The sequence below is a fragment of the Theobroma umbraticum genome, unplaced genomic scaffold, assembly GCF_002168275.2.
Source record: "Theobroma umbraticum cultivar Fairchild unplaced genomic scaffold, ASM216827v3 scaffold_50.0, whole genome shotgun sequence".
NCBI lineage: Eukaryota > Viridiplantae > Streptophyta > Magnoliopsida > Malvales > Malvaceae > Theobroma > Theobroma umbraticum.
Genome location: NW_018397261.1, coordinates 3,269,514 through 3,282,624, shown reverse-complemented (window position 1 = coordinate 3,282,624; position 13,111 = coordinate 3,269,514). Strand labels below are relative to the sequence as shown.

Here is a 13,111-nt window from a genome sequence, read left to right as displayed (position 1 = left end):
TGAATGGTTGGAAGCTCAATTCACTTAGCTGCTCTTTCCACAAAATCTAACAATAAAATAAAACAAGAATCATATGGATAAATGTTTATTTTGGGGGACGACATGAAATATTGAATGAGAAATTACCATACATGATCTATCACCATTCACCCACTGTCCTAGCTACGAGACAAAGAGGAGTTTTCTTGAACATTGTAAGCCCGAACTCTTCTTCCATATCCACGTCCTCTGTGCTCATTCCATCAGGCAATTGCCAGTCAAAGCGATGCAGAAGATTCGCGAGTGCAAGTTGAACAAGCAAGATAGCGAAACTTGATCCAGGACAACCCCTTCGGCCTACCCCGAATGGTAAAAACTCGAAATGTTGCCCGCTGAAATCAATTGAGCTATTCAAGAATCTATCAGGTCGAAACTCATTTGGATTCTCCCAATATTTCGAGTCTGTTCCTATTGATCTTACATCCACAAGCACCCTTGTTTTGACTGGAATTGTGTAATCTCCAACCGTACAATCCTCCGTGGTTTCTCGGGGGACCAATAGAGGGGCTGGTGGGTGGAGCCTAAGTGCCTCCTTTATAATTAATTCTAGGGAAAACAGTTTAGGAAGGTCACTTTCTTCGACTTTCCCTCTTCCCTTAGCAACTTCTCGTACCTCAGCTTGTGCTCTTTCCATCAACGATGGATTTCTGATCAACTCGGTTAAGGTCCAAACAAGAGTAGATGCAGTGGTATCAGTCCCGCAAAGAACATGTCCTGAAATATGTAATATGTAGTTTGTTTTCAGAGTCCAATCTCTAAAAAGAATTATGTACCAAAGTATGTAAAAAGAGCGAAAGAAAGAAAACAAGATTGAAAAAAAAAAATGTATTTAGCATACCGTGAGGATACCCTTAATTTGTTGATTGCTAAGCGTAATCCCTTGACTTGGATCCTTTTGTATTCGGATAAGTACATCGACAATATCTGCATGGTTATCTAATTTAAGCCTTGTTGGATCAATATGTTCCTCTATCACTTCGTCATAAAACTCATCTAGTTCTCTGAAGTTCCTCTCCACTCTTGCTTCCAGGCCATTAAACTTGTTGAGCCACCGCATCCATGGAAAGAAATCTGATAAAGGAAATTCCCCCAAGAGGACTTGTGTTTCATGCATGAGGGCGTCGAATCTGCTTGTACCATCATTTCCTCCATATCTTTTACCAAAAGCCACGCGACATACAACGTTATTTGTTAACACAAGTGATAGTTTATTAAGATTTACGGGGCCTGACGAGCGAGCTATATGAGTTAGCATAAATGCTACCTCTTCATCCCTCACGGCCCGGAATGATTGGACCCTCCTTGAACTAAGGAGTTCTAATATCGCTATCTTCCTTATCTCCCTCCAAAACGCTCCATAGGGAGCAAAAGATATACTGTTCAAATTATAACTAAACTTCCTTGCAACATATAAATCAGCTGGTCTACCTGAAAAAACAACATCATGGGCTTTGAAGATCGCCCTTGCCGCATCTGCCGAAGAGACAATAAGAGTTGGCGCGGACCCTAGTTGCAAAAACATGAGCGATCCATATTTTTGCGAAAGTCGTTGAATCGACTTATGGGGTAAGTAACCTAGCTGGTGTAGGTTCCCTATAACAGGTATCTTCCACGGGCCAGGAGGAAGCCTTCTCGCTCGAACTTTCTTCTTTTCCTGATTGATCAGCAACACCAGAGGTGCCATAGCAATCATTAAGAGCGTCAAGATAAGTAGAAAATTCATGGTGTGATCGATGGTGATGACTTTGGAGAGAAAGAAATTCATTAATTAACAGTAGAAATTTACTTGGCGAAGTGATTGACATTTGTTAATGTTTCTACCCCTGACTAACGTGCGTATTTAATATATGATTTTAATGGAGCTTTCATTCTACCAATGGTGGGGGCAAGGCTGCAACTTACCAATGATTGTATTCCCTTCTTTGAATGCAAATTTAATATATGATTGTAATAGAGCTTTCATTCTGCCTATGGTGGGGCAAGGACGCAACTTACCAATAATTGTATTCCCTTCTTTGAATAGAAATTGATCATAGAGAAGGGCTAGACTGAATGATAAAGACACAACGAAAATGTCTTAAAACATGCAATCAACGATGCCCTCGTCGAAGGGTAGAATATTGTTGTGTAATTTCGAATTAATGTCGGAGGAGCTAAAGGAAATCATTTTAATTATAAGATAAAAACATACATCTTCCCTGTGCTTCCCTAAACATTTTTCATATTCCACTTGGTATATTAGACATTTTCTTCATTAGGGCAAACCATGCACAGCTTATTCTCTCTCTCTCTCTCTCTCTCTCTCTCTCTTTTATAAAAACTTTAAGTTACATAATGAGAGATCTCAGAAATTTCTCTCAATCTATTTTAGAATTTGAATAAAAAATTTTAAATTTAAACATAAATCAAGCTGATGGTCCAGAAATCTATATGCCTTTTTATAATGTCTCACTCATTAAACACCATAAAAACCTAGCCAACTACAATATCTTGAACAAATTTCAATCTCTTCTATCTTCTAACCATATATACAAAATTATCTCTTTATAACAAATTTACAAAGTAATGAACTGTTTCCTCTTCTCAGTTTATGACATTATACCTTTAAATATCTAATTTTAATGTAAAGTTAATTGATTACAATGTTTAATCTAATTCTGTTAGTCACTTTTATTTTGGGTAAGATCTATACGTACATTAAATTTAATTAGTTGTTCATGCTTTGTTCGTTTGCTATATTTTTATAATTCACATGGAAACACAAATTTCCTAACAAAACTTAAAAGTAGGAAATCATTAATTGCTTCTTAGTATAGTAATACAACCAGTCTAACTTTTTACTAAGAGTAAACGGTATTCACTTATAATCCAACAATTAAATTACATAATTTGTTTAAAATTTGCAACCGCATTTATGATCTTTAAATGCCGATTAAAGTCCAACGTTGAGTTTTTAACAATGTTGCGTCGATGAGAAGAGACATTAAACATGTAAACTTACTGAATTTTAAGTACTTGCAGGAATTAGTAAATTCTTTCATAAATAGCTTAAGTACATTAATTTTGTTTTTGTATATAATATAAGTATATTAATTGATACATCTGATCATTTGATTAAATGTTAAATGCATTTATTCCCTAGTCAAAGGGTTGGATTCAAATTCTCTAATCAAAAAGTAAATTAAGAGATATAAAATTGAGTACAAAGTTACTTTTACTGAAAGAAAAAAATAGAATTTAACTATTTGGAAGTAAAAAGTTATTAATTAATTAAATCTTCTCAAACTTAACAAGCAAGGGAGAGAGTTTGTGTTGTACCCAAAGAGTATGTATTGTAGGCTCAGAGAGAATAGAAATGGAGAAAAGAATAGGGAAACTAAAGCAAAGAAAAAAAAATGGCTTTAGAACTATTTTGCAATTCAGTTTGGCTTGGTAAGAAATCTCTACTAGCATATAACTTTCAAAAAAAAATAATAATAATAAAGAAAAGGATAAAAGGAAACGTGAGACAAGTGGTCCAATCCATGCAGATTTATTCAATATTGTTCATGAGGCATTTGAGTTTGGTTTTCTTAATCCTGTCAAAAGCAAAATGTGCCTTTCAGACCAAAAAAGAACAAGGAAATTCATGTTTGAACTATGGTAACCAAGTATTCACTGTGGTTTTTCATGTTTTCCATAAACCCCAAAACAAAGAGTACCTCAAGGAAACCCAACAGCATTACTATCCCCAAACATATTTACCTTCCTAAGCTGTAAGGTATTTCAAAATACCACAAAACCAACCAAACCATATAATTCAAAATAGACACTCTCACTGTCTCACATGGAAAATCTCACCAGAAAAATGTTATTAGGGGTTGATAAATTCAAAATCACAACTAAGTATCACATCTTATGTAAGAAATTAATAAAATTAAACTTAACCAATCAATTAATAAATTTAGCTTAAAATCAGATCAAATTCATACATTATAAGATTTGAATTTGGAATTTCAAAATTATATTAGGAAGTCCTCTTTTGTTCACTAAGACAACCTTATTGACCGTCCACTTATGATTATTCTTTTTTATTTTTGATTATGTTAATTTTAGTTGTGATATATTTTTTTAGTGTTAGAGTCTAATTAATGATTGTGTTTTTGGGTGATTTTGATTTGATATATATATTTTTCTTTGTTTTGATGTTATGAGGTTTATCTCATTGTGTTTTGACACAAGCCGACCGATGAGTGAGACCATCCTTTGGAAAGATCTCATATTTTTATAATTATAATACAATTAAGTATATAAAATTTAAGATAATTAATAAAATATTTATTTACTCTCTTATTTTTAATAAATATTTATTTTTTCTCGCTTCTACATCCCTATTAATTTTAAACTAATTATTTCATTTTTTATTAAAAATATGTAAAAATAAAAAATAAAAAATAAAATAACATATTTTCTCACTTCTTTAATTATATGTTTAATAAATTTTCATTTTTTATCACTTTTCAATAATTTTTTTAATTTATAATATTCACTCTTAAAATTTTCCTCCTGTCATTTGCTTTTTCTTCTTTTAACTTCATATTTCTTTTAAAGAATTCGTAAGTTAAAAATTTTTTTTGTTAGTTTTTGTGTCCAAATTGTTTGCATGCAATGACTAATGCTCATTAAAAGACAATTTCAAAACATAATGAATAATTGATTATTTTGAAAATTTGGACAGAATTTTTGGTGGGAAAATAATATTACTAGGAGGTGATTTAGACAAAGTTTACCGATTATCTCACCTGGATCAAAATATTGCCAAACCGCACATCACTGTCTCAAGCATCGTATATATTATATACTTCTTTAGACCAATTACAATTGCAGTTTTTTTTTTTGGACAAAATGGTTTGCAAATGCAAAAATTAGTTCACAAATTGTTGCCCAAATGATATGAACACTCAAACAACATTTAGTAAGTTTTTGCCAATTTTGTATAAACTTCATCTTCAATTGCAAGAATGCAATTTCAGAACTTCCTGTACAAATTTCGTATTTTTTGAGCAATTTTTTTTATGGTTTGAATTTTATTTAAATCTATATTAACAATTTCTTAAACTTATATTCTAGATAAAAAAATGTATTTCAACGTTACTTACAATTATTATTATTTTTCACAAAATGTTGTTAACATCAATAACAAACAACATTTATTCATACATTGTTTTTAATTACTTTATTATTCAATTTATCGATAAAATATATATTATTATAAAATTATATAATTATTTAGAATAATCTTCAAATTATATTAATTAATAACTCCCGCAACAAAGTACTAGTCGAAAACTCATTATTATCAAATAATAAAACCAATGCTTTTCATTCAATTTGCTTACATAGTTGATTTTACGTAAATAAAACTGTGATAGCACTCAACAAATTTTTGATAAATTATTATAATTTTGTTTTACAATCACATCTCGTGTTAAAGTACAGATGCAGAAAATTATTTCCCTCAAAAACATATGAAAACATATTACTAATAAGATTAAAAAAAAATAGTATTAAGAAAGGTGATCTTGCTGTCGGGCCAACTTGCAAGTGGTTTTAACTTCAATTTTACTATTTCAATTCCACCGTTTTAGTCGCTCTATTCCAATATTAATGATCCTAACCTAAATATTTTTATTAAAAGAGACAATTGAGAACGGTGTTGAATTTTTTAAAATTTTTATTACATGATTTTTTTATTGATGATGTGATATGTTAATTTGATTATATTAATATAAAAATTTTTTTAATAAAAATATTAAAAATTATTTTTAAAATTTAAAGATATTAGTTATTATTTAATTAAAATCAAATATAATTTTTTAGACTCATACTTAGGACGTGTTAAAAAAAATTAATTTGTCTCATCACACCATGATGTCACCAAAATGTTATATAATCCAAATTAATGATAAACTCTTAACACTGTTGGTAATTATTTTTAAACTGATTTATAATAAAAGTGTAAGAATTAAATTTTGTTAAAATTGAGATAAAAAAAGTAAATTTATTGAATTGGAATATAGTACTCTTTCTTCTTAAATTGTTTGTTCTTTTTGATTTTTGTAAAGTTTAAGAAAAAAATTGATTTTAGTGTATTTAAGATTAAACTTTAATTTCTTTATAAAATGGATATCCTATGACTTTTAATATCAAAAAATAAAAAATTAATATTTTTGAAATGTTAAAATGTAAAAAATTTTAAAAGAAACATGACATAATTTTAGGACATTAAAAAAGAAGAAAGAAAAAAATGTGATGGAGAGAGTACGATGCCTTAAAACAAAAAAGAAAAGAAACGACGTCGTTTACCGGGTGTGTGAAGCTGCTTTCTCCGACTGCGACCGCTGTGAATTGTGACAGGTGGATTTTCCGATATCATCCCGAGAGATAAAATCGAATAGCAATCCCCAGAAAAGATAAAGCAAAATTCATCTGATAAAAATATCCATTTTTAGACAAAGAATATATCATAATCATGGCTTCTCTGACCCTTCCTTCTCTCAATGCTTCAACCATCTCGCGCCTTAATGAGCGAAAAGCTACTTCTTTGAATTCTTCAAGTTCAAGGATATCTACTTTCAGACGTCGATCCACCTCTACTAATCAACGTTTTGTAATGCTTTCCTTCTACTTTTCCAACCTTTTAATTCAATGGGATTTCGTTTTTCTACTTTATTGTTGCTTTTTTTCATTGTTTTTTGTTTTCTTTTTTTGGTGAATTTAGCAATGTGGGGTTATTCGAATGCAAGCTGGTGCAGAAGATTTTGAGTTGAAGCAAATGAGAGATATGGCTGCTGCAAAGAAGAGATGGGATGCTATGGTATATATTCTATAATCTCCAACCAAGTAACTAACTTTTTCTTTCATCTGATTTTCCTGAATTTTCTCTGTCGTCGTTGATAAACTAGTTCTTTTTTTCCAATGAGTTTATGTTCTTAATAAGTATAATGAGGATGATTTGGAAGATACTTCTAAATCCATCAAATTGAAATTCATGGGGGTCCTTGTGCTTTACTAGAAGTAATTTTTAGCTGCGTTGTGTGTACAGATTAGGGAAGGAAAAGTAAAGGTTCTTACACCTAGAGAGGCAGGTTATGCAATTCAACTTTCTAACAAGCCTCTACTTGACGTTCGTCCATCAAGCGAGCGCGAGAAGGTTGTTAAATGTTTATTTTCTAATCACTGCTTTTCCATCTCCAATTCACAAACATAATTGTTACAACTCGTTTCCTTTGGCACTCTTTTTGTCAGCATTGAAGCTACTCTAGTCTTTATCATTCGTTATGAACATATTTTCATCTGTAGTCTCTGTTTGACATGCAATGTTGAAGGGCATTATGTTGGCATATTCCTTTGATGTTCCATGTTGAAAGGCATTAATTTGGCATATTGCTCTAATATATTGATTCTTGTTGGGAAACTGGTAAGTAGTTGGTGACTAAAGATTGATGGATTAATAAAGTTTTGCTTTTTCCCTTTTCTCCCCTTCTTACTTTGGGAATTGTATGTCGTATGGTATCTTCAAGGTTAATATAACTTTATTTGTGGTTAGAACATATTAATCTATTTCACTCTGTTTTGAAGGCATGGGTTAAAGGCTCCACCTGGGTACCAATCTTTGATAATGATAACAAATTTGATGTTGGAACCCTTTCCAGAAAAGTCACCAATTTTGTGATGGGTATCACTCAATTCTTGCTATCTTCTAACTTCCGGAAAGATCATAATAATGGTTTGCCTGATGCAGGGTTACTTGATAAACTTATCTGATCTGTTGTTGAGACTGACATTAAAATTGACTTATTTTTTCTATAGGGGGTTGGTGGAGTGGCACGCCTACATTATCTTATGGCAGGTTCATTATAAGTTACCTTTGCTCCTCTATTTTGTGCATGTGCCTCTGCACATATGTGCTCGTGCATGTCCACTCTCACATATGCATGTGTATAGAATAAATTTTGTACTATTTCTCTTTGTTTTATTTGACAGACAGTTCTTGTCAAAAGTTGAGGAAAAATTCCCAAAAGATGCAGAGCTTATTGTTGCATGCCAGAAAGGATTGAGGTAATTTTTTTGTTTGAAGTGGCAGAGAGTCAGAGAGGGTTTGCGCTTCAGTATTGGTTGTTGTTTCATTTTGAAATGAACTAATTTTTCTTTTTAATTTGATTTCAGCTGAAAATGTTATTTGTTTCTTAGACAGCAAAATGCTAAATCACCTGGTAGAACCCAAACATGTGGCTCCGTATTGAGGATACAACTATGATTATAACCTTTATTCCTGTTTTTCCAAGGACAGTATTTTTTATTGTCAATCTTTTATGCAATAATATCTCTCAAAAGAATGGTTTTGTGACAACAAATGCATTGGAAATTGCTCTGACCTTCTGGTATTCCTGTGCCCTTGGGAGGTGCTAACAGCATTGACTAATTTGACTGAAAGGCTTCAGATAATGGTTCAGAACGATTGTATTCTTTTTCTAAAATAATAAAAAGGGATCTGGAATTGGTAATATTCTTCAGAAATAAACCTGTGGTTATAAGTCTGCATTGCATCTGCACCAGTCCAGTTGCTGAGCATCGTAAAAGAAAAAGAAAATGGTGAAAAAATGGATAGAATTTGATCAAAATTATTGTCATTATTTGATGTAGGTGAATGGGTCAATTAGGACAACTGATAAGTACATCTTATGTCCTCAATTCAGATTTTTGGTCTTTCTAGCCTGACTTTTGTATGCTACCCCGCTGTTGTTTTTCACAGTTGAAGTTCATGTCCATGGATTTGTGTTAAAAATTCACTATATTATGGTTTGTGGTTGGGGGTGGGAAAGTTTCACCACTCGGATTGAAAGTGAACGTATATATCTTAAGTGCCCTTTAGATGCCCAAGATGGTATTGATTTTCTTGCTTCACTAAATTATACTTTTTCTGGCAGATCTTTAGCTGCTTGCGAGGTATTGTGTAATGCTGGCTATAGAAATCTTTTCTGGGTTCAAGGGGGTCTAGAGGCTGCTGAAGAAGAGGTAGTGCTGGATAAAATTTCCTTTTAGTCTTTATATTTCTCATTTTCCCACTGATTCTAATTTCATTTATGTTTGATTATAACTGAAGGAATTCAATTAATTTGGCAAATCTCAACTTGTTTTCTTTAGGATCTTGCCAGAGAAGGCACTCAGCCTTTGAAGTTTGCAGGAATTGGTGGGCTTTCAGAGTTTCTTGGGTACATATATTTCTCATCTCATTCTTTGTTTGACATGCTTCTTGGAAATTATCACAACTTTTTCGTTTTCTAAAATAAATATGAGAGATTAACCTGTGTGGAAGGCAGACTTCTTATGTATAATTTATCTACTTAGTTCCAAAACTGGGTTTGGGAATGTTAAAACCATTTTGTTTCAGTTCACTTTGTGTCCTTATAACTTCTCCAAGTATCCTTTTGTTCATAAGACAAACTTTTCTACTTGAAAGTTTCTCTGCCCTGTAGTTCCTTTATATTTGATTGTAGGGGGAAAAAAAGAAAAAAAAAATCACCTTTATATTTATCTAATCATAAAGTGTGACCTTGAGTAGCAAGTGCAATTTGAATTTCAAAATTAAAATTTTGAGATCATGTAACTTGTATTTGATTGTATCAGGCAGCACTGCTTTTTCTAATACCCTTTAATTTCAGTTGGACAGACCCACAGAGAGTACAAGCTGCCAGAGAAGGTTGGGGTTACCGGTTACTATTCTCTGCTCGCCTGGTAATTATTCACTTTATCATTCTATTAAAGTCACCAGCTGTAGTCTCAGGTGTAGTTACTTGCGAAGATAATCCCATACTGCTTCTGTTTCAGGTTGGACTTTTTGTGGCTGCTGATGCCTTGTTTATTGGTGCACAGCAAGTAGGTCGTTATCTTCAGGACTTAAGGTCTCACTGACATTATGTGAATCTGATTGAAGGTAGTGATTAAAACATCTGGAAGATGACAGTTGAGTTCTTGATCAGTTGATCATGTGTTGGAGACCCGAGACTTGTTCCGGAACCCAATTTTGAAAGCCAGAGTAGTTTGCAGAGTTCTTGTAGTTACCTCTTAAGTTTGAATCCTTATGTTGAATATGTTCTCAATCACATTGCATTGGAGATATTCTCTTGCTTGTGCTGTTAGAGAATTAAGTGTGTTGTGATTGACGTTTAAAATTGTAGAAGGATCCTAACTTGTAGGAGAAATCTTGGATTAGCTGTCGGGTAGAAATATAGATTTCTACTGCTACTGCCTGTAATATATTCATATTCATTCGTTTTATTTTTCCTCTAAATTTTCAAGAGCTTTCCATTTGTTTTGGAAGTCTATTTCAGTTGACTACCAGAGGTAGCCACTGCTTATTGCACTTATGCTCACAACTTGTATGTTTCTCGTTTGCCTTGTATATGAGAAATAATAGGCATGCGAGTATGCTAGGCAATATTAGAGTCGTAGTCCTGTGGACAAGCTAAACTTCCAAATTTCTTTATTCATTTCTTGTATTATAAATCTGGGCGCACAGCATTAGATATTGCACCATTGTCCATTAACATTGTGACAAGGCCTGAAGTGTGCTTTTCATTTTGTTTGGAATTTGGATCTGTTGTGGAAGTGAGAGGCTAATGCTGTCTTATTTTATTTGGAAAAAGAGGAGATGAAAAAGAGGATTCCGGAGCAGTCTAGCCTAGGTTGTCAACCATGACTTCCAGGACATACTTGTTACATCATGCGATGATGCAAAACATACTGATTACAAGATATTTTGCCCAGTAGGCATCGATGCATCTGTTGTGGATATTTTAAAATTAGAGGACAATCTATCAATGCCTTCAAGCTTGGGTTATTATTATTTATTATTTTTTAATTTCAATTTGCATTGATCAGGATAGAGAATCATAGTATTTGAATATTTATCTCATTGATTAGGTCATGATCTATTTGAATAAATAATATAAATTTGATTTTTTTTTTAAAAAAAAAAACATCGCAATTCACCTCGTTACAATTGATTTAGCAAGGAAAAAACAGGGAACCGCAGTTCACCTCATTACAATTGATTTAGCAAGGCTGTGCCCTTTACAAAAGATAACAGGGGTATACCAGTACACAAAATATCACACAGCTTCCCTCCCTTGGGGACTTGTCTATAATTCTGTAACATACCTAACCTGTTCATCCCTAGTCAGTTATTATTTATTTATCATACTTATTTTTAAACGATGCCTTGATCTATGGAAAATATGGTTTGGCAACAACCGTCAGGTCGGCTATCCTGTGCATTGTAATGCCAAAAGTTTCTGTCATATCCAAATCTTTAGCTTCAGTACCTGGGGGAAGCTCCCAATCAAAGCTATGGAGTAGTTGAGCCAGTGCAAGCTCTACGGTTGCTGTGCCAAATGTTATAGCTGGGCAGCTTCTTCTACCGGCTCCAAATGGTATCAACTCAAAATCTTGCCCCTTGAAGTCGATTGGACTATCTAAAAATCTTTCTGGTTCAAATGATTCAGGATTTTCCCATGACTCCGGATCTCTGCCTATTGCCCAGGCATTGACAAAAACCCGTGTTTTGTCTGGAATATCAAACCCATTAATTCTAATAGCTTCTGTGGATTCTCTGGGCACTAAGACTGGGGCAGGAGGATGTAAACGGAAGATCTCTTTGATGACAGCTTTCATGTAGTCAAGCTGAGGCAGATCACTTTCTAAGACCACTCTTCTCTCCCCTACAACCTTTCGGACTTCTGCTTGAGCTCTTTCCAAGACTTTTGGGTTCATAATAAGCTCTGTCATTCCCCAATCAAGAGTTATGAAGGTCGTGTCTGTTCCTGCAGCAAACATGTCCTGCGAAACGAATAGCATTTATCAGCGGCTATCTATCTACTACTGTGGATTTCATCACATTGATGAACTTCAATAAATAAAAGGTTCTACCTCTTACTTACCAAGATGATGGCTTTAACATTGTCCATGGTGAGAGGAATTTCACTAGATCCATTTTTCTGTACATCTAGCAAAACGTCCACAAGGTCCTTGCAGCGCTCCTCTTTTTGTCTTTTAGGATTAAGATGTTCATTTATAATCTCATCGAAAAACTGATCAAAGCGTCGGAATGTGTGCTGGAGTCTTGATTTCATACCTGTTAAGTTGTGTATGAACTCCATGGAAGGGAAGAAATCACCGGTACTAAATCCTCCAAGTAACTCTTGATAATCTTCAAGCATCTTTTGGAAACCATGCCGATCATAGTCTCCTCCTTGTGAGAAATCTCTTCCAAATGCAACTCGGCACAGAACATCATTTGCATACAAGCCTAGCACCTTGCTTAGATTTACGGTGCTGGGATAAGAGTACTCTCCAATTCTATGGATCAGTCGGGAAACTTCTTCTTCCCTGACAAACCTAAATGATTGAACCCGTTTAGCACTTAGTAGTTCAAGAATGCAGATTTTCCGAATATGTCTCCAGTAAGCACCATAAGGGGAGAAGACAACGTCAGTGCAATCATAGAACAGATGTTTAGCTGAAAAGATCTGGGGGCGGCTTGAAAGTGCAAGGTCATGGGTTTTCATCACTTCCTTTGCCATTCTAGCTGATGAAACTACCACAGTTGGGACTTCACCTAGTTGTAAGCACATGATGGGTCCAAACTTTTCAGCCAGGCGGCAGAGGGAGAGGTGTGGCATGCTACCAAGCTGGTGAAGGTTACCAATGATTGGTAACTTCGGAGGGCCGGGAGGAAGATTGGGATTTCTTTTGCTCGATTTTCCCTTAAGGAGAAATTGCAGGAGGATGAGAAGGAAGATGGACGCAAAAAGCAAGGAGGGATTGCAGCTCTCTTTTAGCCATTGAAGGGAAGCCATTGGAGTTCTTTTTGACGAATTGAGGGAATGACAAACAAACTTCTCTACCGATTACATTCAGTTATATTCAGAAGCGTGATCTGACAGATTCCTTGTTTACGGTGCTTTTTCTACCACTTGTGCTTGACTTTTGTTATACTTAATTATAACGTTCTCTAACCAATAAATTTATT

At 33.8% G+C, this 13,111-nt stretch overlaps 3 protein-coding genes across 3 annotated transcripts; 1 reads left to right on the top strand and 2 right to left on the bottom strand.

The window, feature by feature from the left end:
• LOC110418404 (strychnine-11-hydroxylase-like) lies at positions 1-2,091 on the bottom strand. The gene is given in 3 exon segments (XM_021431123.2): positions 1-738; positions 741-753; positions 878-2,091. Coding segments are annotated over 3 exon segments (1,539 nt in total). The 5' UTR covers positions 1,805-2,091; the 3' UTR covers positions 1-139.
• Positions 2,092-6,425: 4,334 nt separating this feature from the next.
• On the top strand, positions 6,426-10,391 carry LOC110417804 (Rhodanese/Cell cycle control phosphatase superfamily protein). Its single transcript, XM_021430340.2, has 10 exons — positions 6,426-6,688; positions 6,800-6,895; positions 7,124-7,231; positions 7,660-7,756; positions 7,891-7,930; positions 8,065-8,139; positions 9,009-9,096; positions 9,226-9,293; positions 9,744-9,816; positions 9,910-10,391. The coding sequence occupies exons 1-10, from the start codon at positions 6,551-6,553 to the stop codon at positions 9,991-9,993; spliced, it is 867 nt and encodes a 288-aa protein (XP_021286015.1). The 5' UTR covers positions 6,426-6,550; the 3' UTR covers positions 9,994-10,391.
• Positions 10,392-11,089: 698 nt separating this feature from the next.
• Positions 11,090-13,111, bottom strand: LOC110417896 (cytochrome P450 71AP13-like). Its single transcript, XM_021430488.2, has 2 exons — positions 12,021-13,111; positions 11,090-11,919 (listed from the first exon to the last, which is right to left on the bottom strand). The coding sequence occupies exons 1-2, from the start codon at positions 12,936-12,938 to the stop codon at positions 11,308-11,310; spliced, it is 1,530 nt and encodes a 509-aa protein (XP_021286163.1). The 5' UTR covers positions 12,939-13,111; the 3' UTR covers positions 11,090-11,307.

Bases quoted from the DNA above. Each gene is read 5' to 3' on its own strand.
- LOC110417804 (XM_021430340.2), top strand. From the start codon at position 6,551: ATGGCTTCTCTGACCCTTCCTTCTCTCAATGCTTCAACCATCTCGCGC. The intron at 6,689-6,799 runs GTAATGCTTTCC...TGGTGAATTTAG, and splicing joins CCTCTACTAATCAACGTTTT to CAATGTGGGGTTATTCGAAT. The intron at 7,757-7,890 runs GTATCACTCAAT...TTTTTTCTATAG, and splicing joins AGTCACCAATTTTGTGATGG to GGGGTTGGTGGAGTGGCACG.
- LOC110417896 (XM_021430488.2), bottom strand. From the start codon at position 12,938: ATGGCTTCCCTTCAATGGCTAAAAGAGAGCTGCAATCCCTCCTTGCTT. The intron at 11,920-12,020 runs GTAAGTAAGAGG...TTCGTTTCGCAG, and splicing joins ATGTTAAAGCCATCATCTTG to GACATGTTTGCTGCAGGAAC.